This window comes from Protomyces lactucae-debilis (assembly GCF_002105105.1).
Source record: "Protomyces lactucae-debilis strain 12-1054 chromosome Unknown BCR37scaffold_26, whole genome shotgun sequence".
Taxonomy (NCBI): Eukaryota; Fungi; Ascomycota; class Taphrinomycetes; order Taphrinales; family Protomycetaceae; genus Protomyces; species Protomyces lactucae-debilis.
The window spans coordinates 119,600-145,569 of record NW_024468018.1 but is presented as its reverse complement, the minus strand read 5'-3'; the positions used below and the strand labels follow the sequence as shown (position 1 = coordinate 145,569).

General features: G+C 52.2%; 12 protein-coding genes and 1 non-coding gene across 13 annotated transcripts; 8 read left to right on the top strand and 5 right to left on the bottom strand.

The window, feature by feature from the left end:
• Positions 1 to 19: 19 nt before the first annotated feature.
• On the bottom strand, positions 20 to 2,326 carry BCR37DRAFT_176037 (endo-1,3(4)-beta-glucanase). Its single transcript, XM_040866288.1, has one exon. It carries the CDS (start codon positions 2,232 to 2,234, stop codon positions 69 to 71), a length of 2,166 nt encoding a protein of 721 aa, XP_040722348.1. The 5' UTR covers positions 2,235 to 2,326; the 3' UTR covers positions 20 to 68.
• A 49-nt stretch (positions 2,327 to 2,375) lies between these two features.
• BCR37DRAFT_175990 (cytochrome c oxidase) lies at positions 2,376 to 3,011 on the top strand. The gene has a single exon (XM_040866286.1). The coding sequence runs from the start codon at positions 2,618 to 2,620 to the stop codon at positions 2,990 to 2,992; it is 375 nt and encodes a 124-aa protein (XP_040722347.1). The 5' UTR covers positions 2,376 to 2,617; the 3' UTR covers positions 2,993 to 3,011.
• A 19-nt stretch (positions 3,012 to 3,030) lies between these two features.
• BCR37DRAFT_395568 (uncharacterized protein) lies at positions 3,031 to 3,903 on the bottom strand (the record flags this gene model as incomplete). The annotated part of the gene is made up of 1 exon (XM_040871642.1): positions 3,031 to 3,903. One exon carries the CDS (start codon positions 3,901 to 3,903, stop codon positions 3,031 to 3,033), a length of 873 nt encoding a protein of 290 aa, XP_040722346.1.
• Positions 3,904 to 4,107: 204 nt separating this feature from the next.
• Positions 4,108 to 4,935, bottom strand: BCR37DRAFT_336485 (DnaJ domain-containing protein; the record flags this gene model as incomplete). Its single annotated transcript, XM_040867227.1, has 1 exon — positions 4,108 to 4,935. A coding segment is annotated over one exon (828 nt), but the record flags the coding sequence as incomplete, so codon positions are not given.
• A 3,059-nt stretch (positions 4,936 to 7,994) lies between these two features.
• BCR37DRAFT_175922 (uncharacterized protein) lies at positions 7,995 to 8,806 on the top strand. The gene has a single exon (XM_040866285.1). It carries the CDS (start codon positions 8,107 to 8,109, stop codon positions 8,533 to 8,535), a length of 429 nt encoding a protein of 142 aa, XP_040722344.1. The 5' UTR covers positions 7,995 to 8,106; the 3' UTR covers positions 8,536 to 8,806.
• A 271-nt stretch (positions 8,807 to 9,077) lies between these two features.
• Positions 9,078 to 13,079, top strand: BCR37DRAFT_352018 (chromo domain protein 1; the record flags this gene model as incomplete). Its single annotated transcript, XM_040868099.1, has 2 exons — positions 9,078 to 9,276; positions 9,454 to 13,079. 2 exons carry the CDS (start codon positions 9,078 to 9,080, stop codon positions 13,077 to 13,079), a joined length of 3,825 nt encoding a protein of 1,274 aa, XP_040722343.1.
• Positions 13,080 to 13,371: 292 nt separating this feature from the next.
• On the top strand, positions 13,372 to 14,802 carry BCR37DRAFT_352044 (pyridoxal phosphate-dependent transferase; the record flags this gene model as incomplete). Its single annotated transcript, XM_040868100.1, has 1 exon — positions 13,372 to 14,802. One exon carries the CDS (start codon positions 13,372 to 13,374, stop codon positions 14,800 to 14,802), a length of 1,431 nt encoding a protein of 476 aa, XP_040722342.1.
• Positions 14,803 to 14,938: 136 nt separating this feature from the next.
• BCR37DRAFT_341509 (uncharacterized protein) lies at positions 14,939 to 16,240 on the top strand (the record flags this gene model as incomplete). Its single annotated transcript, XM_040867401.1, has 2 exons — positions 14,939 to 15,718; positions 15,809 to 16,240. Coding segments are annotated over 2 exons (1,212 nt in total), but the record flags the coding sequence as incomplete, so codon positions are not given.
• A 101-nt stretch (positions 16,241 to 16,341) lies between these two features.
• Positions 16,342 to 19,869, bottom strand: BCR37DRAFT_352008 (subtilase family-domain-containing protein; the record flags this gene model as incomplete). Its single annotated transcript, XM_040868098.1, has 2 exons — positions 16,342 to 19,245; positions 19,519 to 19,869. The coding sequence occupies 2 exons, from the start codon at positions 19,867 to 19,869 to the stop codon at positions 16,342 to 16,344; spliced, it is 3,255 nt and encodes a 1,084-aa protein (XP_040722340.1).
• A 167-nt stretch (positions 19,870 to 20,036) lies between these two features.
• Positions 20,037 to 22,292, top strand: BCR37DRAFT_384089 (BRCT domain-containing protein). Its single transcript, XM_040870169.1, has one exon. It carries the CDS (start codon positions 20,074 to 20,076, stop codon positions 22,261 to 22,263), a length of 2,190 nt encoding a protein of 729 aa, XP_040722339.1. The 5' UTR covers positions 20,037 to 20,073; the 3' UTR covers positions 22,264 to 22,292.
• An 82-nt stretch (positions 22,293 to 22,374) lies between these two features.
• On the top strand, positions 22,375 to 22,446 carry BCR37DRAFT_t44. The gene has a single exon. It is a non-coding gene; the product is annotated as a tRNA-His (tRNA).
• Positions 22,447 to 22,474: 28 nt separating this feature from the next.
• BCR37DRAFT_384088 (26S proteasome subunit RPN7-domain-containing protein) lies at positions 22,475 to 24,134 on the top strand. Its single transcript, XM_040870168.1, has one exon. It carries the CDS (start codon positions 22,627 to 22,629, stop codon positions 23,866 to 23,868), a length of 1,242 nt encoding a protein of 413 aa, XP_040722338.1. The 5' UTR covers positions 22,475 to 22,626; the 3' UTR covers positions 23,869 to 24,134.
• On the bottom strand, positions 23,801 to 25,716 carry BCR37DRAFT_175884 (uncharacterized protein). Its single transcript, XM_040866284.1, has one exon. The coding sequence runs from the start codon at positions 25,592 to 25,594 to the stop codon at positions 23,870 to 23,872; it is 1,725 nt and encodes a 574-aa protein (XP_040722337.1). The 5' UTR covers positions 25,595 to 25,716; the 3' UTR covers positions 23,801 to 23,869.
• Positions 25,717 to 25,970: the final 254 nt, after the last annotated feature.

The following is a 25,970-nucleotide window of genomic DNA, read 5'->3' as shown; positions in this document are numbered from 1 at the left end:
CGTCGAGTTGTCGCTGAAATGCATTTGGGCGACGAGATGGAGCAAGCAAGACCGTCGAGGTGATAGGGCTACGGGCTACGCAAGCTAGATACAAATGCCAGGTACCAGGAGAGACTGGCTCCATCATCCAGATATTGTCTGTCGAATCCACAGGTGAAAAACTGCCATGCAGCTTCAGCATCAACCAACGCATAATTGGCCCATATGATACCGCGCCACCCACCAGCGCATCCGCTCACTGCCTGCACCCGCTCGCTCCATTCTTCCTCGACGAATCTTCGTGGCCGTATGAAGGCGGAGATGGGAGAGAGTGGAATCATGTGAATGCCATGAATGTACTCTCGATTCGCCCCAAAATACGTGGCATAGTCCACCTTGTTTTGAAAGCGAATGCCACTCACCTTGTTGCCAATGATTTGCCTTGGCATCACGCTGTTATCCTTCTGAAACAGCATGTACAGGTTCATGCTTCGCTTTTGCACAGCCAGCATGAGCCGAGCAAGTGAAGCGAGGTTCGGCAAGCCTGCTGCCATGCCATACAAGTATGCTGCAAACGTCGCAAAGGCATCCTCCGACGAACTCTCCTCATCCTTGCCGTCCGCCGACTCAAACAGGCCCTTGGCCCAGGAATGGCCCACAAACCAGTCGAAATTGCGAAAGGCAGGAAATACAGCCGTCTCCACTGGGTTCATGAAATCCTGCAGTAAAATCTCTGCATAGGCACGTATGCGTCCAGCATGCGGTGAATCTGGCGAGAGAATCAAAAAGACTGCTGCTGCAAAGACGTGGTAGCTAGAGTGAAACATGTGGTCGTTGTACCAGGTATTACCGAAATCTGCCATGGGATCCTTTTGAAATCCTTGGCAAGAGACCAAGCCGCCCCAGGTGTTGTCATAGACAAGCGGGAATTGCTGTTGGTTGTCAACATAGATCAACAAGTTTCGCTCAAAATTTTGCATCAGATGCGAAGCTGCTGCATGATTGAGCTGTGTCGCGAGCAGAGTGACTTGTGCAAGCTTCGCAAGTGCCTTGCCGCCAAAATACATCGAGTCTGCACGGCAGCCAGCATCAAAATCTTGCTGACAGTCTTGACCGATGGCTTGAGAGACTGCTGCCAAGTCTTGTTGTCGAATTTCGGGCATCAGGGCAAGTTGCGCTCCAGCTGGTAATGCCTCGTGCATTGTCCACGATTCAGCTTGGACGAGGGTCATGGGTCCGTTGACTTGAGAATCCAGTGTCGCTTCTCCGATACAACTTGAAGTCTGAGCATCAAAAGAAGCTACATGGTGCGGCAGCGCATACATGGCCGGTGATGCTGCTCCTGTTTTGACAAATGTCATCGTGTAGCTTCCATGAGCTTCTCCAGCAGTCCCTGCTAGGATGATGCTCTCCACAACGGTGCCTGCGGATTGATCCAAGACTGCTTCAGCAGCAGGCGACCTGACTTTTGCCACTTGAAGAAGTCCCGAGACCTGTGAAGAGGCCTGTAGGCAATCAGACGCCATCTGCTGAAAAGAGATGCGTGGGCCGAACCAATAGGCAATCCAGAGCTCACCGTCCTCGAGTACGAGGTGCCATTTTTGGCAGTGTGCTGCAGGCTGTTCGATCACTGAGCGAAATTGCACTTTGGAGCGCAGGACTGGCGTAAGGGCAAGGTATCTGGCTGAAACAAAAGCCATGCCCGTCACCAAGGGCATTTCAATGGACCGAGGTCCAGATTCTAAATGAAGATGGATGCTGAACTGATCTGCGTTGCTGAGCCGCAGCTTTGTTGATTCTACAGAATCGATTGCCAGCGACACAATACCAACTGGCGCGAAGCAGTACTGCGCAGTCTTTGCGCCAGGATCGGGGCCGAAGCAGAGCTGAGTAGCATTGGTGTGACCAATATCCACCCCACTTCCGTTATAGTTCATGGTGTATGGCAGAACATAGGCAGCTTGACGCTGACTCCCGAAGTACAGGTTGCTATAGAACTTGTTGGTTGGGATGGGTTTGCCGGATTGATTGGCTGGAGCGATGGATTTTGGCAAGCATGGATGACTCTGGGTTTTGTACTTTGCTACGTCTGGCTTGCCAATAGGCACAAAGACTGAATTTGAGCTCGAGCAGGGGGAGAGACAGGTAGCTTCAGCATGAGATGTCTGGTAGGCGGACGGTTTTGTAGCGTAGTTGATGGGAGGCGGTTGCAGCTTATCTTTTAGTTTCAGCGATAGATCTGCGAGCTTGTGCATGTGCCATTGAGCTATTCTGCAGTTCTTCAGTAGTTCTTCAGTAGTTCAGTAGTTCAGGAGTTCTTCAGTAGTTCTTCAGTAGTTCTACATGTAGTCCAGTAGTAACAATTCGTGCAGTGTCAGTTCAGCTCCACGTGACTCGGCGGAAGACTGCGACAACTTCAAGTAGACGGGACTACCAAGTCACTACACCAACTGTGACCAACAGGATTCCTACATATCCCAAAGCATGCTGGCCCGTTCACTCTTCAAAGGACCAGCCGCGCGTCAACTGGCCCAGGTCATCCGGCCAAGGACATTCACCACCGCCCGTGTCGCCTTTTCAAAAAGTATGTACACCCGCATTCAGAGCACATCGCTCTGTGTACAGCCTCGTTGAATGCATGCTGACAACAGACCTCACTGAAATCAAGTCTTCCGATGACCTGATCACAGAGGGAGCCCCTCCCGGTGCTATCCCCACCGACCTCGAACAGGCCACCGGTCTCGAACGTCTCGAGATCCTCTCCAAGATGGCCGGTGTCGATGTCTTTGACATGCAGCCCATTAAAATCACCAAGCTCGGTACAGTCAAGGAGCCAGTGATGGTGGACTCGCTCGACACATTCCGCTATGTTGGTTGTACGGGCGAGCACGAGTCGCACGAGACACTCTGGGTGACGGTCGAGAAGGACAAGACATCGCGTTGTCCCGAGTGCGGCAGTGTCTACAAGCTCAACTTTATCGGTGACGAGCATGCTCACGATGGACACCACTAGAGAGTCATGTAGAATGTCCACTCTGATCACTACAGCTACTATCTACGCCAGTCTCTGTGTCCGCGATCCCGGCTTCTGCTCCTACTTCTGCTTCTGCTCCTGCTCCGTGATCGTCTGCTGTATCGCTCTCCATTGCGCGGCGACCGACTTCGACTTCTCCGCCGAGTGCTCCGTTCATAGCGATCCTCCTCACTCGCCTCTCGCTCAAAAACATGCCTGCCACGTCGTACATTACTCTGCAGAGTCTGACTCACTTGTGGTCCCGTCATCACACCCACACGACCATCCTCGGAGGTACGAAACATGCTGCCTCCCTTCTTGACCTTGTTGAAGGTACTTGTACTCTGCAATGTAGCCGACTTGCGTTTCGGGCCGGCCTGTGCGAAACTTTGCCATGAAGACTTGCTTGATTCAAGGGCTTGGTCAGGTTTTGCCTTCTTTTTGGTAGGCTCAGCTGCAGGAATACCAATGGGTTGGACTATCGGTGTGTGACCAGCTGCAGGTGGCGGAGGTGGCGGTACCTTTCGCTTGCTGGTAGATGCTGTCTGTGAAAAGGCATCGGCGTCTTTCAGTTGATGCGCTTGAAGTGTCTGTACTTCATTATACTCCGTAAACTTGACTGTAAAGACAGGCTTCTCTGCACTACCCGTGATGCTCGTAATCTTGGCGAGGTAGTATTGGTGATCGCCTGTGATCCACTTGGCAAGGACAAGCTCACCCACTTTTCGAGTACGCTGGGAGGCATTCTTCTTGTCTGTCAGTGAGAGAGCAGATGGCTGTGTCTCGAGCGCAATCAAGTCTTCTAGCTCCTTCTTGAGAGATAGCAGCTCCTCATTTTCAGGATCAAGCGTGAGCACCTGTTCGATTTCTTTGAGCTGCACAGTGAGCTCGCTCTCAGTGGCGCTTGACATAGATGATAGAGTACAGCAAGTTTACAGATTACAGAGTAGCAATGCAGGCCGAGATCTTAAGCTTGGGCGTCGTCAGTTTTGGGTTCAAAATCTTCAAACTTTCAAATGTCAGGAGACTGCAACGGCCAGACAAGCAGACAAAGGCTACAGCTTGGTCTATATAGAAGACAAATGAATATGCTCATGCTACTGCCCCGTCTGCTTCTTGAACGCATCCCATGCACCATTCAGCTTTGCAAAAACCGCACCGGCAATCATCTTTTGCTCAACAGACGCATCCCGAGGAATCTTGTCTGGGTGCACTTTTGCCAGTGCCTTCATGTAGATGACCTTGACTTTGCCATCCAGCACGAGATCCGCAAGCGATACTTTTTTCCAGTTTGCTGCAGGCCAAAGCACAAGATCAAGAGATGCGAGCAACGCACGCAAATTCCCTTCTTTCCCCTTCGACCATGCTGCAATCTTGTCACCAACGACATCCAACAAGCCCTGCCGCTCCAACTCGCTTGCATCCTGCGCAGCCGCTTCAGCACGCAACTTGGCAACGCCTTCACCGCTCGGAGCAGCATGAACTGCAACCTTGACGGGCACCTTGGCAACAGGCTTTGATTTTGGCGCACACAGCTTCTCACACCGCTGCTTCGCTTGCATGGCAGCAGCACCACCTTGACCACTTCTCACAAGCGTCTGCCAGACGACCAGAGCATCTGTATGCCGTTCTTGCATCTCCAGCGCTGTTGCTTTACGCTGCATCACTTTGGCCCATAGGCTAGACATATTGATGGCTATGCTGCCCTCTTGAATTGTCTCATCCTGACCTGCTCCAGAACCAATGATAGCCAAGGCCTCCTCACAGTCCGCAAAGGCAAGCTTGGGCGAACCAGTTTGTAGATTGGCTAATGCGCGATTCGAGAGAATGCTGATGCGAGATGGATGCTCAGCAGGCAGTGATTGGAGGGCCGTATCATAGTATCCGAGTGCTTTTGTAAAATCCCCTCGTTTAAATGCCTCAGAGCCGCGCGCCTTGTTTTGTAATGCCGTTGCAGCCACGCTCGCGTCGAGATAGGGTGTGTCTCGGCGTTTCGTAGAAGTCTTGGGCGGAGCTGATGCGCGCGATGACTGCTGTGATGGTGGCCGAGCTGGTTTCTTTGGTGGCGAGAATAGGTCGACCTCTTCATCTTGAGCAGTGACTGGTGCTTTTCCCTTACCCTTGCTCTTTGAAGTGGGCGGTGCAGCAAACAGATCCACCTCGTCTGATGGAGCAGGGAGAGGCTGCTTGACAGATGCCCGGGTGCTTGTGCCACTCCCACTGCCACTACCACCAGGCATCCCAAACAAGTCTTCTTCAGGCACAGCGGGTCCCGCTGGTCGGCGCCTGCGTGAGGACACGTAATTGGCAGCTTCATCGTCATCTGCCTTGAATCTGCGTGAGTCCATCGCCGGCTGCTGCGGTGGTTGCATGGTGGATGGTGCTGGCATACCCACAAGTGTACTCGCGACACTCTGCGTCAAGCTCTTGAAACTGCCTGCAAAGCTTTTCCCGCTGCGATTGGATTCGACGCTACCACGACGACTCAGTGTGCTTGCCGTGACAGACGCCGGCAACACACCATTCGCTTCAAGTCGTTTTCGTTCAACTGGATGCAAAGGCAGCCCTTGCTCTTTCGGTTCTTCCTCTTCATCCTCCCAGCGTGCCTTGGATTTACCCTTCTCTTTTCGCTCAGATCGGTCAGCATCGCGCATCCAACGCGGCCGATCATCAAGATCCGGTGCACGCGCAGCACTCGCATTGTATTCCGCAAATTTGCGTCGTGCCATGGCCGACTTATTGGTAAGCCAAGAGTTGGCGGTAGCAAAAGTTTTCGTTGCAAGCTCATACGTCGTGTCCACCCAAGCGCCATTGGCATCCTGCGTCTGACCGGGTCTGCCTTGCTGCTGGACGCGTTGTCGTTGTGGTGCGTTCACGGGTTGACCTTGTAATTGCAAGAGAAGTTCCATGGCACCTTCCACATCCACGCCACTTTCTGTGTTGGCCAAGGCAACTCTTGCCTGTGCTGGTGTGAAGCCCATTTCTACAATTTGCTTGATGTAGGGTAAACGTGGATCACGCGCCGGTACACCCCAATCTGGCTCACCTGTACGTGCGCGTGTCTCGTATTCGCGCGCAGAGGCCATCGACTCTTCCTTCGCGCGTCGCAAGTCGTCATCTTCTTCTTCGCTGTCACTCAAATTGATTTGTTCCATGGGCGGAGCTGATTGAGTAGAGACGGGACGGCCAAGGTTTCCAAGAATGTCATCGTTTTCATTGTCGTCGCGTGCTTTGCCTTTACTTTTGCTTCTCGAAGCGGCAAAGACACCAAACGTGTCATCGTCGTCAATCAATCCCAATGTCGAAGGCTGAGGTGTGCCGCGTCTGGAGCTAGTGACAGCGGAACCTGGTCGACTTGGACTGTCTGGTGGTGGAAAGTAAGTATCGTAGTGTTTTGGATCTGGCCGCTCGCCATTGATGACGGCAAGCAGTTCCTCTGTCGTTTCGGTGTCTGTTTTACGCAAGCCCAAGCTCGGCTCGGGCTGGAGTTGCGTAACGACAGGTAAACTTGCAGATGCTTTAAAAGGATTATTCCTGCCGGGCACACTCACGGCGCGATCGACGCCAAAGTGCTGGTCCAGTAATTGTGCTTGCTGCAGTGCTTCGGCTTCTTTTTGCGCCTGCAATGCCTGTGCTTGGGCAGCAAGCGACATATTTGCTTGACTCTTTTCCTGCTGCTTGCCAAAATTGACGAGACCGCCGAATGAATCCGTTGCTGGCTGTGCTGCCTGCGCTGGACGTAGCATTTGGGCGCTGTTGCCAGTGAGGGCGGGCGAATTGAGCCTACTGACGCCATTACTGGCTGGTAGGGAAGCGAAGGGGTTATGCTGCCGTGCAGCTTTGACAGGGCCTTTAGCGGTCTGCTGGGCCTGCGGCTTACTCTGCCAAGAGAGGTCAAGCAGGTCGTCCATGGCTGGTCTAGCAAAGCATCAACGGGGAGAGAGTAGCAGTGATCAGATAGAAGCGATAGGTGGCAGCTTTGGCTCTAGTCAGCTATTGAGAATTGTCTAGCAGCTTGTCTTTACAGCGTGTCTTTGCAGGTGTATACAATGCTATACGTAGTCTGCCATTATGACGCTGCCGTAGTCCCAATTTGCCGTGTGAAATCCAGCACTCACGTGAAGTCATGGAGCAACCTCAATCTGGGACCCATCAACTGCCCCCCTGCCCCCAGACCACAAATCCCCCCAAAGAAATACTTCCATGATTGTAACGGGACATACCTGAACAGCAGACGCACTGATTCCCTTCTGTTCTAGTGTCAGGGTACTGTGTAGCGTGCGCTACTCATCTTGACTCAACTGCCTGTGACATCAAGTCCAGGCAGAGTGCTGTTGCTCAGCTCTTGACGCATACAGACGTCTCCAGGCTCTGAGTTCACCGTCGCATTTGCGCATATACTCTGCTATGAGTGCGCAACGTGATATGGACGCGCCAGTCTCCCAAGCCACTCAAATGGCCGCTGGATCTGTCGAAGTTGGCAATAGCATCCCGCCTGCAAATGCTGCCATGTCGGAAGCAGACGCAGGACGGACTGCTGCGCGTACGGGAGGTATGGCTGCTGCTCCGAATGCCGGTTTGGGTGTTCAGTCCATTGAGGGCGGCACAATCCTGGCGGACGACAAGCACAAAAAGAAGAAGCTTGCAAAATGTATTGTTCAGTGATGAACTCCGACTGGTATCCTCTTGCTGCAGTCTTCCCTTGGTGTCAACCAACGCTCAGTCGCTCTCTGGTCAAGCTTTACCGTGACTATGGCTCTTACAAGACGCTACAGTCTCGTGTCTTGCGTCTTGCCGGCAGGTGCGTACGTTGACAAAGCAGCGGACTGTGCAACTGCGGCTCTCTGTGCGCACCGGCTCCTTCTCTGCAATTCCAGTCTGATGACTCATCGCGGCTTGCGCTCTCTCTACCTGTAGCGACTGCTTGTCGGCGATTTTGGTCGCGCGCTACGTTGTTGGAGCGACGCGGCATTGCTGGAACAAGTATGCGTGATGGGACACGCAGCCTCTGTTAATATGGCCTGCCTCGTCTCCTTCCGTCACGGACATCTATCAAGTCTTTTGCCTCTCAAGACAACTCGGAATCAAGCGTTCGATCGAGCTTTGGTCCCAGCATGCCGTCGATTTACGCGTCAATGTCCATGTATCGTCTCGCCCGTCTTCGGCGTCACTATGACCAAGCCCGGCGACGACTTGGACGCGCTTCCTACGACTGTATTGCCGATGGGCCATTCAAGACTTGCTTTGGTATCGTCTCTCTCGTCTCTGTAGCTACTCTCATGCCCTTCCTCCTCCTCTGCCGTTCCCTTGCCGTGCCTGCATCCTCCCGTACCCGCCTCCCGTCTCTGCCGCCTTCCTCCTCGTCGTCCTCGCTGCTGCTTCTCTTCCTCCTCTCTGCCAACCACACAAAAAGCAACTCGGCACCGACGGGAACAAGACTGGGCCGGGCCTCTTGCTTCAGTGCTCTAGAAGAAAGCAGCAGTCTATCACTCAGGACACAGAGCAGAGCATCCGTGTGGTTCACTGCCTGCGCTACGGTATAATGGGTAAGTCTCTTTTGCTCTTTGGCGCGTATGGACCTTGATCCGATCGACTCGGCCGCGACTGTCACAACGCGCGTGGCTACGGGTATGGGAGGTGAGCGCAGACGTCGCTTCGGTGATCATGCCAGCGACGCAGCTTGTACCGCCCTGCACGCCTGTGGACTGGATGTCGGCGTGTGCGGCTCATCTTCGCAACCCGCACACACTCTATCCAGGAACACCCTGGCGCTTGTGACGTCGCCTCGCCGTTGTACGAACGGACATACAAGCCATCGATGCAAGGACCTTTGAAGGGTGCCTACTAACCTCTAGTAGCCACATCACCTCCAAGCCAGACGACGCGGCCAGAGAATGCAACAACAGCTGAAGTGTCGCAAGTACCGATACCACTTGTCGCACAACCTGTTGCTTCTGCTGCTGTTGCTATAGAAAAGGCTTCTTCTGCGAGCTCTCTCTCTGATGTGGAAGGTCTCGCCGTTCATGCTGCCACGCATGGCGATGCGCCCTCTGCCTCTGAAACAGAAACAGACGCAGCACCGAGTATGGTCGAAGACGACGATGATGAAGAGGACGAGCTGAGCGCGCCTCCGACAGATGATGAAGACGCAGATGAAGATTTTGCTCCTGCTCGACGGAAACCTGCCTCTAGCACCTCGAGTCGCAAGAAGCCAGTCATTCGCAGTGACGATGAAGACTCATCTGATGCCTTTGGGAGCAAACACAAGCGTAAGCTCTCAAGACGTATGCCCATTCCTTCTTGAAACAAACTGACATTAGCAACGAGCAAAGTGGCTTCCCGCGCACCGTCAGACGACGGTGACAGCGACTTTGAGGTTGGGAGACGCAAGAAAAAGCGTCGCCTCGCTCGTAAGCCTGTACGGGCCTCTCCTGACAGTGACGCCTCATTTCGACGGCCAGGTGTCAACTATGCCGAGCCTGATAATGATGATGATCTGCTTGCGAGTGACGAGGAGATGGAGTACGAGTATGTTGCACCAACCACTGAAAAGCAAGATGCCATCGACCTGGTCTTGGACCATCAACGTCTCGCTACCGAAGGCGAAGCAACAGATGACGTTGAGCCAAAGCGTAACCTTGAGTACCTTGTCAAGTGGCAAAACTATTCACACCTGCACAACACCTGGGAGACATACAGCTTCCTCTCTGGCTTCAAAGGCGCCAAACGTGTCGACAACTACATTCGTCAGTATGTTGTGATTGACGCCGAGATTCGACGGGATCCTGCAACCACACGCGAAGACATCGAAGCAATGGACATTGAGCGTGAACGCCGTCGGGAAGCGCTGGAAGAGTTCAAGTCCATCGATCGCATCGTAGACGCGCGTGATGGCGACGATGTCACCGAGTACCTTGTTAAATGGAAGCAACTCTACTATGACAGTTGTACATGGGAAAAGGCATCCGATTTGAAGGACGAGGGTCAGCCATTTGTGGATGCATACCTAGATCGCGCGAGCTCGGCCATTGCGCCTTCACTCAGTCAAGCGTATACCGCCACCAACCGGCCAAAATTCAAAAAGCTCGAGAAGCAACCTTCCTACATCACGGGTGGCGAGTTGCGTGACTTTCAGTTGACTGGCGTCAATTGGATGGCGTACCTATGGTCCAAGAATGAGAATGGTATCCTGGCTGATGAGATGGGACTCGGCAAGACTGTTCAGACTGTCTCCTTTCTATCCTACTTGGTGCATGGCTTGCGGCTAAATGGTCCATTCCTCGTCATTGTACCGCTATCAACTGTTCCGGCATGGCAAGAGACACTTGCTCTGTGGTCAGCCGATCTCAATTGCATCACGTACCTTGGCAATACCAAGGCAAGAGAGATGATTCGTGATTATGAGTGGTACGGTCGTGGTTCTCGCAAGCCAAAGTTCAACATTCTCCTTACCACTTACGAATACATCCTCAAGGATCGAGCCGAGCTGGGCAGCATCAAGTGGCAGTACATGGCCATCGATGAAGCGCATCGTCTCAAGAATGCCGAGTCACAGTTGTACGAGGCCCTTCGAGAGTTCAAGTCCGCCAACCGTCTCCTCATCACCGGAACACCCTTGCAAAACAACATCAAGGAACTTGCTGCACTCATCGACTTCCTCATGCCCAACAAGTTTGAGATTGCACAGGAAATTAATTTCGAGACGCCAGACGAACAGCAGGAAGAGTACATTCGCGATTTGCACAAACGACTTCAGCCCTTCATATTGAGGCGACTGAAGAAGGATGTGGAAAAGTCGCTGCCATCCAAATCAGAGCGCATCCTGCGCGTAGAGTTGGCTGATTTGCAGCAACAATATTACAAAAACATTCTGACGCGCAACTACAGCGCGCTCAATGCAGCATCGGGTCCAGGTGCGCAGCACAATCTTCTCAATGTCATGGCCGAGCTCAAAAAGGCCTCCAACCATCCATACCTGTTTGATGGCAGCGAAGACACCTTCATGTCTGTTGCTGGTGGCGATCATACCCGTGACGATGTCTTGCGCGGTATGGTCATGAATTCAGGAAAGATGGTACTGCTGGATAAGCTCCTGACGCGCCTGCGCAAGGATGGTCATCGCGTTCTCATCTTTTCGCAAATGGTGCGCATGCTCGACATTCTCTCAGACTATCTGGCTCTTCGTGGTCTGCCCTTTCAACGTCTCGATGGTACGGTACCGGCGGCAACGCGTCGTATTGCAATTGATCACTACAATGCGCCCGACAGTCCAGACTTTGTGTTTTTGCTCAGCACGCGTGCAGGTGGTCTTGGTATCAACCTCATGACGGCTGATACTGTTGTCATCTTTGACTCTGACTGGAATCCTCAAGCAGATCTGCAGGCTATGGCTCGGGCGCATCGTATCGGTCAGAAGAATCATGTCATGGTGTACCGGCTTGTATCAAAGGATACAATTGAAGAAGATGTGCTTGAAAAGGCGAGACGCAAGATGATCCTTGAGTATGCCATCATCTCGCTTGGTGTGACGGACAAGTCGCATCTCAAGGTCAAGGACAATTTGACAACAAACGAGTTGAGCGAAATTCTCAAGTTTGGCGCATCCACCATGTTTCAAAAGAATGACAACCAAAAGAAGCTTGAAGACCTCAACCTCGATGACGTGCTTGAGCATGCAGAGAATCACGACACAACAGGCGATGTTGGTGGTGCATCGATGGGAGGCGAAGAATTCTTGAAGCAATTCGAGGTGACCGACTATAAAGCAGATGTCACTTGGGAGGACATTATCCCAGCTGAGGAGCGAGCACGCATCAAGGAGGAGGAAGATCGCCGGCGAGAGGAACTCTTTCTTGAAGAAGAAAAGAAGAGTGCCTTGGGTCGCAAACGCAAGCCAGGGCCCGACTTTGTGGACACCCTGCCGCCAGACTCGACCATTCGCAAGAAACCTATCGACCGCAGTGATCCGAAAGAGCGACCAGTCGGGGAGAAGGAGGTACGCAATATCTACAAGAGCATTCTCAAGTTTGGTTCTCCAAGAGAGCGCTGGGATCTTGTCATGGCAGATGCAGAAGTACTTGAGCTCGACAAAGCCAAGGTGACCGAGGTGGTGAATGACTTGTTTGAGAGTTGCAAAAATGCGATACTGGAACAGAATGCTCGTGACAAGGAGTCTGGCTCGCCTGCGGTGCCGCAAAGGAAGAGAAAAGCGCTTCTCCTCAGTGTTCGTGGTGTGCGAAACCTGAATGCCGAGACGTTCCTGCAGCGATCGACCGACTTGAGCTTGCTGCACAAGTTGACAACAGACAAGACGCCAAAGCAATTCCGACTGACTGCGCAGGTTAAGCCTGTTCATGGCTGGACTTGCAGCTGGGGTGTTCGTGAAGATTCCATGTTGTTGTATGGCATTGATCGCTATGGATTTGGTTCTTGGAATTTGATGCAAGCGGACGAGGAGCTGGACCTGAAAGGCAAGTTTTTCTTGGAGGATCCACGCCACGAGGACAAGGAAAAAGGCGAAAACAAAGATTCACCTGGTGCTGTACACCTGGTCAGGCGTGGAGAGTACTTGCTGGGTGTGTTGCGAGAAGACGAGGAGCATCGTGCCAAAGGCGATATGCGGCGTTATGTCACGTCGCAGCCAAAGAAGAAGGCATCGCGCGACTCTTCTAGCCCGGCGCCTGGCAAACGACTCAAGACTTCAGTCAACAAGCTCAAAAAGAGCACGAATGGCAGCTCGTCGCCACTTTCTTCATCGTCCATCAAAAAGCGGGCGGAACCAGAGTCTGAAGTGGAATATGAATCAATGGATGAAAATGCATGCAAGTCCATCATGAAGGCTGTCAAAGACCCTCTCAAGCGTCTGAGACGCGAGGGAGCCGAGCTCAAGGATCACGCTCTGGCTGTGTGTCTCAAGGAAGTCTTGACCCAGGTCGGTGAGTTTATCGATGCGCAGGTCGCAGCCTCAACAGATCCCAAGCTCGAGAAGCATCTATGGCACTTTGTGACATACTTTTGGCCTACGGACATCAAGTACCTGAAGCTCATTCGCATGTACGCAAAGATACGCGAGGGCAAGCGTAAGTAGGGTTGGTATTTAGAATTTTATTTCCGCCATGCAGCTGTGACTGCCACGGCACCTGCCGATGTAGATGCGAAAGTCGCACGCTCTCACTGCAGCACTGGCACGGGCAGGCAGCAGCAAAATCCCCGGAGCTGGGCCCAGATCTCGGAGCCTGATCTCGCGATAGAAACAAGCGCAGATGCTCAGACTCGAGACGTCATCTGGCGTCCGGGGCGTTATCAGACGATATCGCGGCATCTACACACTTCCTCTCTCCTGCACACGCGCCTTTGCTACAGCTACAGATATGGCGCCTATGCTCGATCGCAAGACTATCAATCCAAATGTCCTCAATGCGTCTTATGCAGTGCGTGGCGAGCTGGCCATCAAGGCAGAGTCGTTGCGTAACGATCTCAAGGAGGGCAAGAAGTACCCCTTCGACAGCGTTATCCACGCCAATATCGGCAACCCGCAGCAATTAGACCAGAAGCCGCTGACCTTCTTCAGGCAGGTCGTTTCGCTGTGTGAATATCCTGCGCTCTTGGATGAGAGCAATAGCGAGGCCATCTCCAAGCTTTATGCGCCAGACGCTATTGAACGCGCCAAGACGCTCCTCTCTGAGATTGGCTCAGTTGGAGCGTATTCACAATCTACAGGCGTACCCTACATCCGGCAACATGTGGCCGACTACATCACTCGTCGCGACGGAGACAAAGTCCCAAAAGCCTCTGTCGACGACATCTTTCTGGTTGCAGGCGCTAGTGCTGGTGTCCATCTCTTGATGCAACTGATGATTGCCAGCAATGATGTCGGCATTATGATCCCTATTCCTCAATATCCTCTCTACACCGCCGCGCTGGCACTCTATAACGGCACACCTGTGCCGTATTACCTTGATGAAGAGTCTGGCTGGTCAACGAACATTGACAGCGTCAAGAGCGCATACGATGATGCAAGGAAGAATGGCAAGGAGCCTCGTGCTATCGTCGTTATCAACCCTGGTAATCCCACGGGTGGCTCGCTAGAGGAGAAGGACATCAAGGCTGTCCTTCAATTTTGCAAAGAAAAGAATATCGTGTGCATGGCCGATGAAGTCTACCAGGCTAATGTCTTCCCCGACTCACCGCCTTTTGTTTCATTCCGCAAGGTGTTACTGAGCAACAAGGACTTGGAAGGCGTACAGCTTGCTTCCCTACACTCCACCAGCAAAGGCATGGTTGGTGAGTGCGGTCAACGCGGTGGCTATCTTGAGCTTCTCAATTTTGGCAAAGAGGCACGCGAGGAGCTCTACAAGGTGCAATCCATCAATTTATGTGCTCCGCTGGTCGGTCAAATTGTAGTGGACTGTATGGTCAACCCGCCGATCAAAGGAGAGCCATCGTACGAGCAATTCAAGAAGGAGGAGGATGGCATCTTCAGCACACTGCAAACACGCGCAATGAAGCTCTACGAGACATTCCAGAAGCTCGAAGGATTCGAATGTCAGCGGCCTCAAGGCGCAATGTACCTCTTTCCCCAGTTGAAATTGCCTCAAAAGGCAATCGACGCTGCCAAGGAGAAGGGCAAGTCGCCAGATGCGTTCTACTGCATGGCCTTGCTCGAGCAAACAGGTATCTGCGTCGTGCCCGGTTCTGGTTTTGGTCAAAAGGAAGGCACCGTTCACTTCCGCACCACCTTTTTGGCGCCGGGTGACTTTGGTGAGCGCATGGAGAAGTTTCACCAGGAATTTATGAAAAAGTACACTTAGACCATATCTAACTCATGTATTTGCCATTCAAGTAGAGATGAAAAGGCTTAAGCTAGACGGGCGCTTCAGACTATCGTCCTTCTTTCTGCCAAGCGGGACAAAGCAGCCCGGTACAGGAGATTTGCCTGGACATGCATTGCTCATTGAGACTGGCTTCATTCGACCTGCCAATGCAGGCATCTTTACGCTTTTGCCATATGGCCAGCGTGTCGTCGATAAGCTTGAGGAAAGGATAGACCAAGCTATGCAGTCTATTGGTGCAAGCAAGCTCGCCATGCCAACTTTGCAGTCAAAGTCTCTCTGGCAAAAGACTGGACGCTGGGCAAATCCTGAGCTCTACAAGCTGGCTGATCGCAAAGGATCAGAGTACTGCCTTGCTCCAACGCACGAAGAGTGCGTTACGAAGCTTGTCTCGCATGAAGTCAATGGCTACAAGCAGTTGCCAGTACGTGTCTATCAAATGACTAGGAAGTACCGCGACGAGATGCGGCCACGCGGCGGTATGCTTCGTGGCAAGGAATTCATCATGAAGGATCTATATACGTTTGATGATGGCTCTCAGGCAGCACAGCTGACGTATGAGCAAGTCTCTGCAGCCTATACACACCTCTTCAAGTCGCTCGAGACGCCATTCCTAGTTGCAAAGGCAGACAGCGGCAATATTGGCGGTGACTTGTCGCATGAGTACCACTTGCCCGACGCATCAGGCGAGGACACCCTACTACACTGCCCAAGTTGTAATCATGTCGCGAATCAAGAGCTGGCGACGACACTACCCATTGATGCGGAACGCGAGACGCAGCGCTTCGCTCATGCATCTTTCCCGGATACAATCTTCTTCGATGTCAGCCTCCCAAAAGGCCGAGTCGCCAACATGTTGCAGGTAGAGAGACAGGCTAGGCAATGCGATTCAACCGTATCAAAGCTACTGCACGTTCCTGCACCTCAAGGCGACGCATTTGGTATACGCCGTCCAGGTGCTACAATCTATACGCTTGATCCGCAGCGCAGTCTCCAAGTCGAAGCTGGAGATTCCTGTCCATCATGTCATCAGCCACTTGCTGCCGTCAAGGCCATTGAAGTAGGCCATACGTTTCATCTCGGAACCAAGTACTCAAAGCAGCTGGACTTTACATACAGCACACAAGAGAACAAGCTGGAGCATCCAGAGATGGGGTGTCACGGCATTGGAGTAACGCGACTTATGGCTGCTCTGGCTGAGATCAAGCGTGATGAAACGGGTCTGCAGTGGCCACCTGGCATTGCACCTTTCAAGACCCTTATTGTTGCATCCGAAAAAACGGAAGCGCTAGCACAGGTATTGTATGATCGTTTAGACGACGCTGTGATTGATGATCGGTTCAGCAAAGGTCTAATGTATCGCGTAAAGGAAGCGGAACGTCAAGGCATCCCCAACATCATTGTACTTGGCAAGAATCTCGAGCTCTCAGAAAATGTGGAAGAGCAATGGGTCGAGGTGGCAATACGGCCTCAAGTCTCAAAAAAGTTCCTACAAATGCAAGTGAAGCATTTAGAAGTCTAAAATCCCGCAAACGTCTTAGGATCACGTCCAAGCTCATCATCCCTGAACCTATCTGCCCAAGCTTTGAATTGCAAAGCCTCGAGAATGCTGACTCGCAGAGCCTTGGCCTTGGCAAGTTCTTCGCCCTGCAATTCCTTGATCGCAAGGCTTTCGAGTGCAAGACCATACAACTTGCGTGAAACATAGTATTCTGCCAAAACGAGCTTTTGCGATGGCGTGGCGTCCTTAGACCAACGCATGACTTGCTCGAATGCAGCTGGTTCCTTATCACCAGATTGTGCTTGTAGCTGGACGAGGTGTGCTTTGAGTAGCAAATCACGCTGCCGAGTCAAGTCGCGCTCGAGCTGCTTTTCCTCCTTGCTTTCTACCTGATGCTGCACACCAAAGTATTGCGCCACAGCATTCGCATCAATCACGTCGAGAATGACGCCTGCAACACGGTGCTGCTCTGCCTTACCAGTCTCCGTCTGGTCTCCGTGCTCTAGGTAAGCACCAAGTGCTTGTAAATCGCGTGGGTGGGACTTTTGTAGCGCATCAAAGAAGGATTGCTTCTCCTCCTTGTCCGTCAAACTGGCGCCCATTTCAATTTGCCGGTCCATCATACTTTTAGGCGGCTTGTCCTCTTCTTCTGGCTTTGGCTTTGGCGCAACGTGATAGAAGACTGGTCGCTTGATTTCCCCGCCAAGAGTGATGTCTCCCGTCAAAATGTCACCTGCTGCAGCTTCCTTAGGAGTATCGTCGCCCAAGTCATTGGCGACTGCAATCGAGATGTTTTGACCTTTCGCGAGCTTGGTATTCTTGAATTCCGCCTGAGGACCATCCCAGACATTCAAAAAGCTAGTGAAAATGGGCACAGAGATTTGCTTTTCAAGAGCCGTTTCCACAACAATGATGCTCTTCTTTGCCTTTTCAAGAGCAGCCTTACTTTTGTGAACGAGCTCAACGCGGACTGTATACGTGCCCTTGTCAAACTTGTGCTTCTCTGGGTAGGAGTGCCCGAAGAAAACCACATTCTTCTTGTCATCGTAAACGGCGAAGAGGTTGGAGTAGAAGGGAGATTCGTACAAGAGGCCACTCACAGGAAGGATGAATTGACTTTCAGAGTCGCGGCTTATCGAGACAGAGTACTGGAGCGTCAGGCTGAAAAGCTTGGATGCATCCTCAAGCAAGTCGCGTTCGCCAAGAGGTGCAATTGCAGCGTCGGATGGTCTGAGATGCTTGCGAATCATGCTGAGCCTAACGGCTGGCTTGAGTTGTTCAATGCCAAGGTTTGACATGGCTTGAATTTGCTTATACCCAGATCCGCCATTGATGCTCAACTCATCGCCATAGCTGCCTTGCAAGCCAGAGAACTCGAGTGTAATCTTAAGTTGCGCTGGACGATCAGCAATGGAGCTCCAAAACTGGGCAAAGCAAAATTCGGCAGTACCTTGCACCAAGCCGACAGTCTTGGTATTGTCTGCAGTCTGCGCTGAATCTGTTAGATTTTGCACAAATTGGCTTGATGTATATGTCCTTCGTTTGTTGTGCTGGAACTGAGTAATGGCCGTCCAGAGCTGGACGGGTGTGCTGATGTCTGTGGTGGCGACGGAGACTTTGACTGCAGTCACGCCTGCCGGAATGGCCAAAAAGTGGCGATCAATGGTTCCGCTCTCGACGGACGACTCCAATACCATTTTGCGTTGAATGGCTTCTGGCTTGATGACTGTGATGGGGATGCTGAAGAGCACCTTGTCCTCCCAAATGGCATCAACGGACGTTACATGCAAGCCAGTGCCCAACTTTTGAGGATTGACCTTAACCTGCAGTGGACGTCCAGCATAGGCCATGTGCATTGTCTTGGCAGTCTCAACCCAAGGAGCAGCACATTGCAGAGTGAGAAATGTCTCAAAGTCAAACTTCTCGCGCGTAGCGGTCTCTCGAATAAACGGTTTGATGTCAACCTGGTAAATGCGAGGCGCATGCACGTCCTCGGTGTTGCGCATCAAGATGCCTCGATTGCCGTCCACTTGGATGTCAAAGTATGTTTCATCGGTACCATTCACTTTAAGGTCTTCGTAGGCAGCCTGTACGTCGAGCAATCCAACCTTGAATTCGTCAGACACATCCACAGCGGTCCGTTCAAGAGCACGCTTGATGCTTGCCGGCGTCGCAACAAGCTTCTCTTGCTTCAGACCGGAAAGCAAAAGTGCAATTGCTCCAGCACAATGCGGGCTGCTCATTGACGTGCCATTGTATTGGGCTGCCCGGCTCAGGGTGTACGGTGGGATACACGTTGTAGCGCCGCCAGGAGCATACACGGTCACTCCCTTATCGCCATCTGGACTTGGTCCACGTGAAGACCAGGTGAAGGCCAGATCTCCCTCTTCTTTGCGGAGTGCGTACTGCGCCAGTGCCATTTCGCGTGAAACGTATGCGCCAACAGAAATGACGGAGGATGTCATACCGCCTGGACAGCCGACAGTAGACACGCCTGGTCCATTATTGCCTGCAGAGATGACGCAAGTGATGCCATGCTTGCGAATCACAATGTCGCGCAAATACTGCATGGCTGGTCCATCATTGGAAAGATGAGAGTCTTCGCCATAGGACATATTGATGATGTCTACTTTCTGCCGGATGGCTTCATTCATGGCCCGCATAAAGGACTGTGATGTCTCAATGGAACCGAGGCGGCTGTCGCCAATTTTGAGAGAGATGAGCTGTGCGCCAGGGGCCACGCCATTGAGCAACGGATCCGAGTGATGGGCTGCAACAATGCCAGCAACGTGTGTCCCGTGAGAGCCTGCATTGCACACGACAGATAGGATGTCGTCATCGTAAAAGTTGAAGGAATATGACATGAGCGAGGCGTCACTGAATGTGGACCATTGCTGAGAGTGCTTGTATGCATTCATTGGCTTGCTGTTGCTGAAGTCGCCTTGTTCCAATGTATCGACAGCAGCCCACGGAAGTCCGTCTTTCGGTTTGAAGACGACGATATCGTAGAGTGGTCCGGGGTCCTTGTAGCCGTCCAGTAAACCCTTGAGTGCTTTCTCCAAAGCTTCCTTGTCTTTTTTGGTCGATTCTGAGCGAAGAGCAAGCGCTTCACATTCGCTGTGTTTGTGCAGAAAGGCACGCTTGCGCTCATCTGTGATGCGCTTGACGAGCTCAGACGGCCACAACTCGTACACGCGCTTCATACCCAGTTGCCATGTTCCTTGGCCTTTCACAAACGTAGATGGTATAGTCAGCTTGCGCCCAGATAGTCCAGTGAACTGAAAGGAGTCCGACGTCTGTTGGACATCGGCATCAGCGACTGTAGTCAATCTGACGTCGCCTGAACCACTGCAGTCGACCAGGTCAAGAATTTTGGGTGCGCCAGACGGTGTTCTGGCAAGACCTACAGCGCCTGGATCTATCCCCGTATCGAGTACAGCCACCCTGACGCCGCGCCCATCGTAATCAGGGTTGGCAGCAAGAAATGCGTCTACTTTAGTTTCGCGCTTTGGCTGGAGCGAAGCGATTGGATTTCTGAGGACCATTGTGCTACAAGAACGAAGGAATCGTTGCATGCACTGACTAGGGTATACAAGCTCCTGAAGCTCTATCTACGCACTGCCTCAGTCCTCGCAGTTGGTTCTGTGGTGTCGTCGGCGTCTCGCTGTTCAGATGAAATTCGACGCGAAAGTTTAAGACGCGACCAAAACACCAGACAATTGACAAGATCATCTGCAAGAGCTTGGAGGATGGCCTGTCTCGAGGGAGTGCGTGTTATTGTGGATGGAGATGCACTTGACGTGTCGGTGCTCAGGGAAGCGCAGGCGAACGAGGTCGAAGCGCACGACCTGCAGGACCAACCGAATCCCGTCTACCTCATCACAAAGGACTTTCACTCGCCGCTCTCGTTGACGTGTCAGCAGCTCTCACACGTACATCTCGTGACGCCAAACTGGGTCACCTTCTCCATCACTAGAAAACGACTGCAGGATCCAAAGTTGTTTTCGCCAGATCCGCGCCAATTCTTCACGGGAGTGGTCATCTGCTGTTCAGAGCTGTCTACAGGCGACAAGGAGGCTATCTATGGCGGTGTCTCTGCCCTGGGCGGGTCATATTGCGAGCATCTGACTAAATCAGTCACTCACATGGCAGCCTTGACTTTGAACAGCGAGAAGTGCCAGGAGGCGCTCAATGCAAAGGTGGACGTTGTTTTGCCACACTGGATTGATGACTGTTTGCGTCTGCGACGACGCGTTCCCTCAGAGCCCTATGCCTTTCCGGATCCCAAGATTCTAAAGACGAATCTGAATGACGAATTGCCACGCGCTACACAGGATAATTTCACTCATCTCAAGGACTACTCCTTTGCGCTGGATCCCGCTAGTTTGCCAGCGGAAGAGGACGTCTTTGCAGGACGGAGTATCTATTTGGCAGACGATCTTGAGCTGAGCGATCGACTACAAACAACCATCGCCACCGTCATTGCCAATGCGAATGGCAAAGTTGCAGCAACACCACAAAATTGCGACATTTACATCGGCCGTCTGCGTGAAGGCAGTGCATACAAGTACGCTGCAGCTAATAACCGCATTGTCGGCAATTGGGCATGGTTGTACTATTGTCTTGCGCATGGCAAGTTTAGCTCACCCATGAAGCATCTCCTGCATTATCCAGTGCCCACGAGCGGCTTACCTGAATTTGCAGACCGTATCTTCACCATTTCAAACTATACAGGGTATGCAAGGACGTTTCTCGAGCAGCTCATCATTCGCCTGGGCGGGCGCTATACGCGTAGTATGAAGCCGGATCACACGCACCTCATCACTGCCATTGAGTCTGGTGAAAAGTACAATACCGCCAAGCAGTGGAACATCGAGTGCGCTAATCATTTGTGGTTGGAGGACTGTTATGCAAAATGGCAAGCACTGCCGTGTACCCTCAAATCTTATCAATACTGGCCGCGCGAGATTCACCTGATGGATGTGGTGGGTAGCACACCACTTGAGATGGAAGGCATCTTGCCCTTTTTTGAGGATGAAATTCAGCAAGCATCTGAATTGGTCATGCCGAGCTCAAAGACGCTCGATGCAGAGGAGAGTCCTGTCTTGCGTCAAATGCAAGCCAACACACCGAACCGCGCTCAGCTGTCACCACCAGCATCACGCCACTCTACCGCACGCAAGGCAAGTACTGCAGCAGCGACCAAGTTGCGTGACAGCATGCAGGATGCCAACAAGCATGCTCTTGAGCTGAAGCGCAAACACCCAGACTCGGCGACACCCCGTAAGAGTGTGAAGCTGACGAGCAAGCGTCTACTACTGACGGGTTGTCCTGAAATGTCTGCTGCAACCGAAGCAACTTTGACGGAGATGGGTGTTGTGATTGTCGAGCATGTCAAAGATGCAACGCACCTGGTGGCACCACGACTTGCACGAACAAAGAAGTTTGTTACTGCCATGCCTATTGCACATAAACTCAAGTTTGTGAATTGGGATTGGGTCATGGATGGTGTCAAGACGCACAAGCTTGCGAAAGAACAATTATACCCCATGGCTATCCCAGAAGATCAAGCGTGGGCTGAAGACTTTTCTGTTGCAAGTGTTCAAGCAGCTGCAAAGCGTCTTCAGGATGCGGATGGTCTCTTTGCCGGGCGGCTGGTGCACATTTCCGATGCTGCCGCCAATCTTGGGGGCTTTGGGACGTATCGCGAGATCATTGCAGCAAATGGCGGACAGTGCACATTGTTTGGCAAGCGGCACGAGTTTCAGAGCGACAAGCAGGTGATGATTGTGCTGGATGAGAAAGATGCAGCGCTGGCCAAGTGGCGGCGGGAGCGTAGGAAGAGTGGGCCAGGGGTCAGTTGGCAATGCTTCGACCGGGAGTGGCTTATGCAGAGCGCGATGCGTCAGGAATGGATGAGTGAGAGGGAGCTCAAGTAGTCGAGTAGTTGCATATAAGTGTATAAGCGTTCAAATTGAATTTTGTGACTGTCTATTTTACAATCTTTGCAATTTGCGAAATAAACGACCGACGCGAGCCGAATGAAAACCGTCGATGTAGTATAGTGGTTAGTACTTCCGCTTGTGGCGCGGACGACTCGTGTTCGATTCACGACATCGACATTTTTCGATTGACCACTTTTATTTTTGTCTTATGTATATCCATAAAACCGCTAGTATAGCTCATCATGCCTTCATAGGCCTCTATGGACTTGTCGACATCGATTATCAGAGCATGCCAGCGCCATCATCGCAGGGCAGAAACCATGTCGTCGTCTCCCATCTGATGTCTGCGACTCTTTCATGACGCGTCGCCAAACCAAAAGACAAAGACAAACCAGATCCAACGCAATGCCGACCGCTGCTGTAGACGAGAATAGTCTGCCGGCCATCCCAGATCTTAGACTAGCAACATGCATCCATCACCTCAGCACAGAACATCTCGCACCACTGCATGAAGCCGCCAACAAGCAGCTGCAAGACGCGATTGCTGCTGAAGACGCAGCACCCCTCTACAAGCACGTCTACCAGGAACTGAGCCTACCCGGCCTCGGTGGCAAGTTTGATCAATCTACATATGATGCCATGGCGGAAAAGAATAAGGCCAAACTCGCTGAATTCGACGAGGCCTACCAAAAATGCAAAGAGGAAGAAGGCGATATGGAGATGTTGGCGGTGCTGAGGAACAAGGCGGAGTATCTGGCCAAGATTTGTGATCATACAGCTGCAAAGGAAGCATACAAGGAAGTCTATGCACAAACAGCGACGGCCGGCAGCAAGATTGACTTGTGCTTTGCTCGACTGCGTCTGTCGCTCTTCTTTAACGATGTTCAAACAACGACCTCAGTCTTAGCAGAGACGGCAACACTCATTGAAAAGGGCGGAGATTGGGACCGTCGCAACCGGCTCAAGGCGTATCGCGGCGTGTTTGAGCTTTCTCGGCGCCAATTCTCAGAAGCAGCGGGTGTGTTGCTCGATACCCTCAGCACATTCACCTCAACTGAGCTCTGCAGCTATGCGGATGTCGTGCGTTATGCCTTGACGGCTGGATTGATTGCTCTACCACGCACGGAGATCAAGTCTAAAATCATGGATGCACCTGAAGTGCTTGCTCTGCAGGCAGACATGCCAGACTTGGTCTCGTGCGTCAACAGCTTGTATCTGTGCGACTACAAGACCTTCTTTACAGCGCTTGGGAGTGTGCAGCAAAGCATGCTTGCAGACCGCTACCTGTGTGCGCACGCTCAGTTTTATGTGCTCGCCCTCCGCATCAAGGCCTACAACCAGCTCCTCTCCTCCTACTCGAGCCTTTCCCTCACAAGCATGGCTTCTTCCTTTGGCGTGTCTGTTGAATGGCTCGATGCCGACCTCGCGCGCTTCATTCGAGCGGGTAAGATCCAAGCGGTGATTGATAGGGTGAATGGGATTGTTGAGACGCGCAGCGGTCAAGCAGGTGGTAAATCAGTCTTGTATGAGCAAGTCATTCGCGAGGGGGACAAGCTCCTCAACAAGTTGCAGAAGCATCAAAATGCATTGGTGTTGTAGTCTACTTGCGTTTCTTGTAGCCAACACGGCGTGGCTTTGCCTCTGCTTCATCAAAGGAAAACACCACCTTGCGCATACTGTGATCAGACGAGATTTCTTGTGTTTCAGGAACGACGTCGCGTGGCTTTTTGGCTTGCTTGTCTCGTGCTTCAAGCTCCTTCGTGAGCTTGGCGAGCCGTGTTTCATGCTGCTTGGCAAGGTTCTCAAGGGCCATCAAATCATGCTCCTTGCTTTGTATCACAGCCTCCTTGTGTTGTAGTGACTTTTCCAGCTTGTCTATCGTCAAATCTGTTTGCTTGATGTGATTCTCCAAACGCATCACTTCCACATCACGCGCATGCTGCCAGATTTCTTTTTCTTGCGTCAGTCGAAGCTGCTGCTCTTGTTGTAGCTGTTGTACTTGCTCCTGCAGAGCAGATACTTCTTTATTGAGCTGTGCAGATTGCTCTTGAAATGCTTTTGCTTGTTGTGCAAGCTGCTCTGCTGCCAACTGCTCTTGTTGCTTGAGCTGCTCATTTGCTCGAGCAAGCGCATCCGTGTGCATCTGAATCTGCCGTGCAAAGTCTTTCTCATTGGCATGTTGCTGTGCTTGCATCGCTTGACCTTCTTGCAGGGCTGCAAGAGCAGTCATGACACTGTCTGCCTCAAATATACTCGCATTCTTTTGAGCAAGGACACGGCTATGCTCTTCCTCGCGGTCCATCAACTTTTGCTGTAGTTGTGCGTACTTGTCAGAAAGGAGAGCAGCTGCAGCCTGCTCCGCTTGGAGATGATGTACATGCTCGTCTCGTATTGTCTGGAGTTGATTCAGCTCATCCGCTTGCTGGCGGACTGTCTGTAATGCCTCGCGCAGGGTTCGCTGCTGCAGCTCAGCTTGGTGTTGAGTAGCATGCAAGCACGTTGATGCTTGGGTCAGCTCACTTCGCAACGTCACCACATTTTCTCGCAGCTGTATCGTTTCTTCCTTTTGCTGCGTCAATTGTGCATGTAATGCCTGCAACAGACTTGGATCCAATGATGCAGACAGCTGTGCAAGACGTTCCTTCAAATGCTTGACCACCTCTTGTCCCGCGCCTGCCTTGTTTTGAAGCACGACGACCTGTTCCTGTAGCGATGCTTTGTCTTTAGTTGATTCAAGGAGCTGTGCTCGTACACCCGCCAATTCTAGCCTTCCTGCCTCTTGCATAGCCACCTGCATCGACAAGGTTGTCTGGAGACGTGTATTCTCTTCCCGTAGCGTGCGCATCTCTTGAATCACAATTGTCTCTGGACACTCACGCTTCTTGGTGCGTTTATGGGAGGTTGGCGTCATGGGCACGGCGGAGTATGTGCGTTTGGGCGGTGATTGAGGTGTTGCAAGCGATGCAGCTGGTGTTGTATCCTGCCAGGCATCTGTGCGCCATGCATCGTCTGGCTGGGTGTGCTGTGATGCTGGACGCTGTACAGAGGCAGGCGTAACGGCGCGCTTGAGGGGCACTGCCGTCGGTGCAGGAAGAGAGTGTCCTGGTTCTGCCGTCTTGGCACGGACACGAGCAGGTGCGGTGTTGAGCGATGCGTCAGCGAGTGGTATCTTGAGACTGGAGGCAGTTGGTGCTGTAGTAGACGGTGGAGGTATAGGAGGTATAGGAGGAGACGCGCTGGATTGGAGCTGCTTGGACTTGAGCGCAGTGAGTAGGGGACGTAGAGGTCTGTCCTGGCGCTTGCCCCAGACGGGGGGAGTATCCATGGAGTTGAGAGCAGAGCAGAGTAGAGAGCTAGGTAGTATCTGAGTAGTAGCTAGGTAGATGAGTAGTAGAGTAGCTGGTCGTCTATGTCTGGAGCAGCAGCAGGGAAGTATTCAGTGGTCAGTAGCTAGTCAAGTAGTAGTTGTAGCTAGTCAGCGTTGTAGTAGCTAGTCAGCATCCATAGCTGGTCAGTAGCATAGTAGGAGCTCGCAGAGTCAGGAGCATAGTACTCAAGTACCCAGATCATCAGTAGCCATAGACCATCCCAGTAGCCCATAGACCATCCCCGGTACCCATATCCAGTACCCAAAGACCATATTCAGTACCTAGTACACGTAGCCAGTGAACATAGCATCATCCCCGTAATACGCCGAGTGC

Excerpts from the sequence above, each read along its gene's own strand:
- BCR37DRAFT_384089 (XM_040870169.1), top strand. The coding sequence starts at position 20,074 with ATGGCCTGTCTCGAGGGAGTGCGTGTTATTGTGGATGGAGATGCACTT.
- BCR37DRAFT_176037 (XM_040866288.1), bottom strand. The coding sequence starts at position 2,234 with ATGCACAAGCTCGCAGATCTATCGCTGAAACTAAAAGATAAGCTGCAA.
- BCR37DRAFT_384088 (XM_040870168.1), top strand. The coding sequence starts at position 22,627 with ATGACGCGTCGCCAAACCAAAAGACAAAGACAAACCAGATCCAACGCA.
- BCR37DRAFT_175990 (XM_040866286.1), top strand. The coding sequence starts at position 2,618 with ATGCTGACAACAGACCTCACTGAAATCAAGTCTTCCGATGACCTGATC.
- BCR37DRAFT_175884 (XM_040866284.1), bottom strand. The coding sequence starts at position 25,594 with ATGGATACTCCCCCCGTCTGGGGCAAGCGCCAGGACAGACCTCTACGT.
- BCR37DRAFT_175922 (XM_040866285.1), top strand. The coding sequence starts at position 8,107 with ATGCCGTCGATTTACGCGTCAATGTCCATGTATCGTCTCGCCCGTCTT.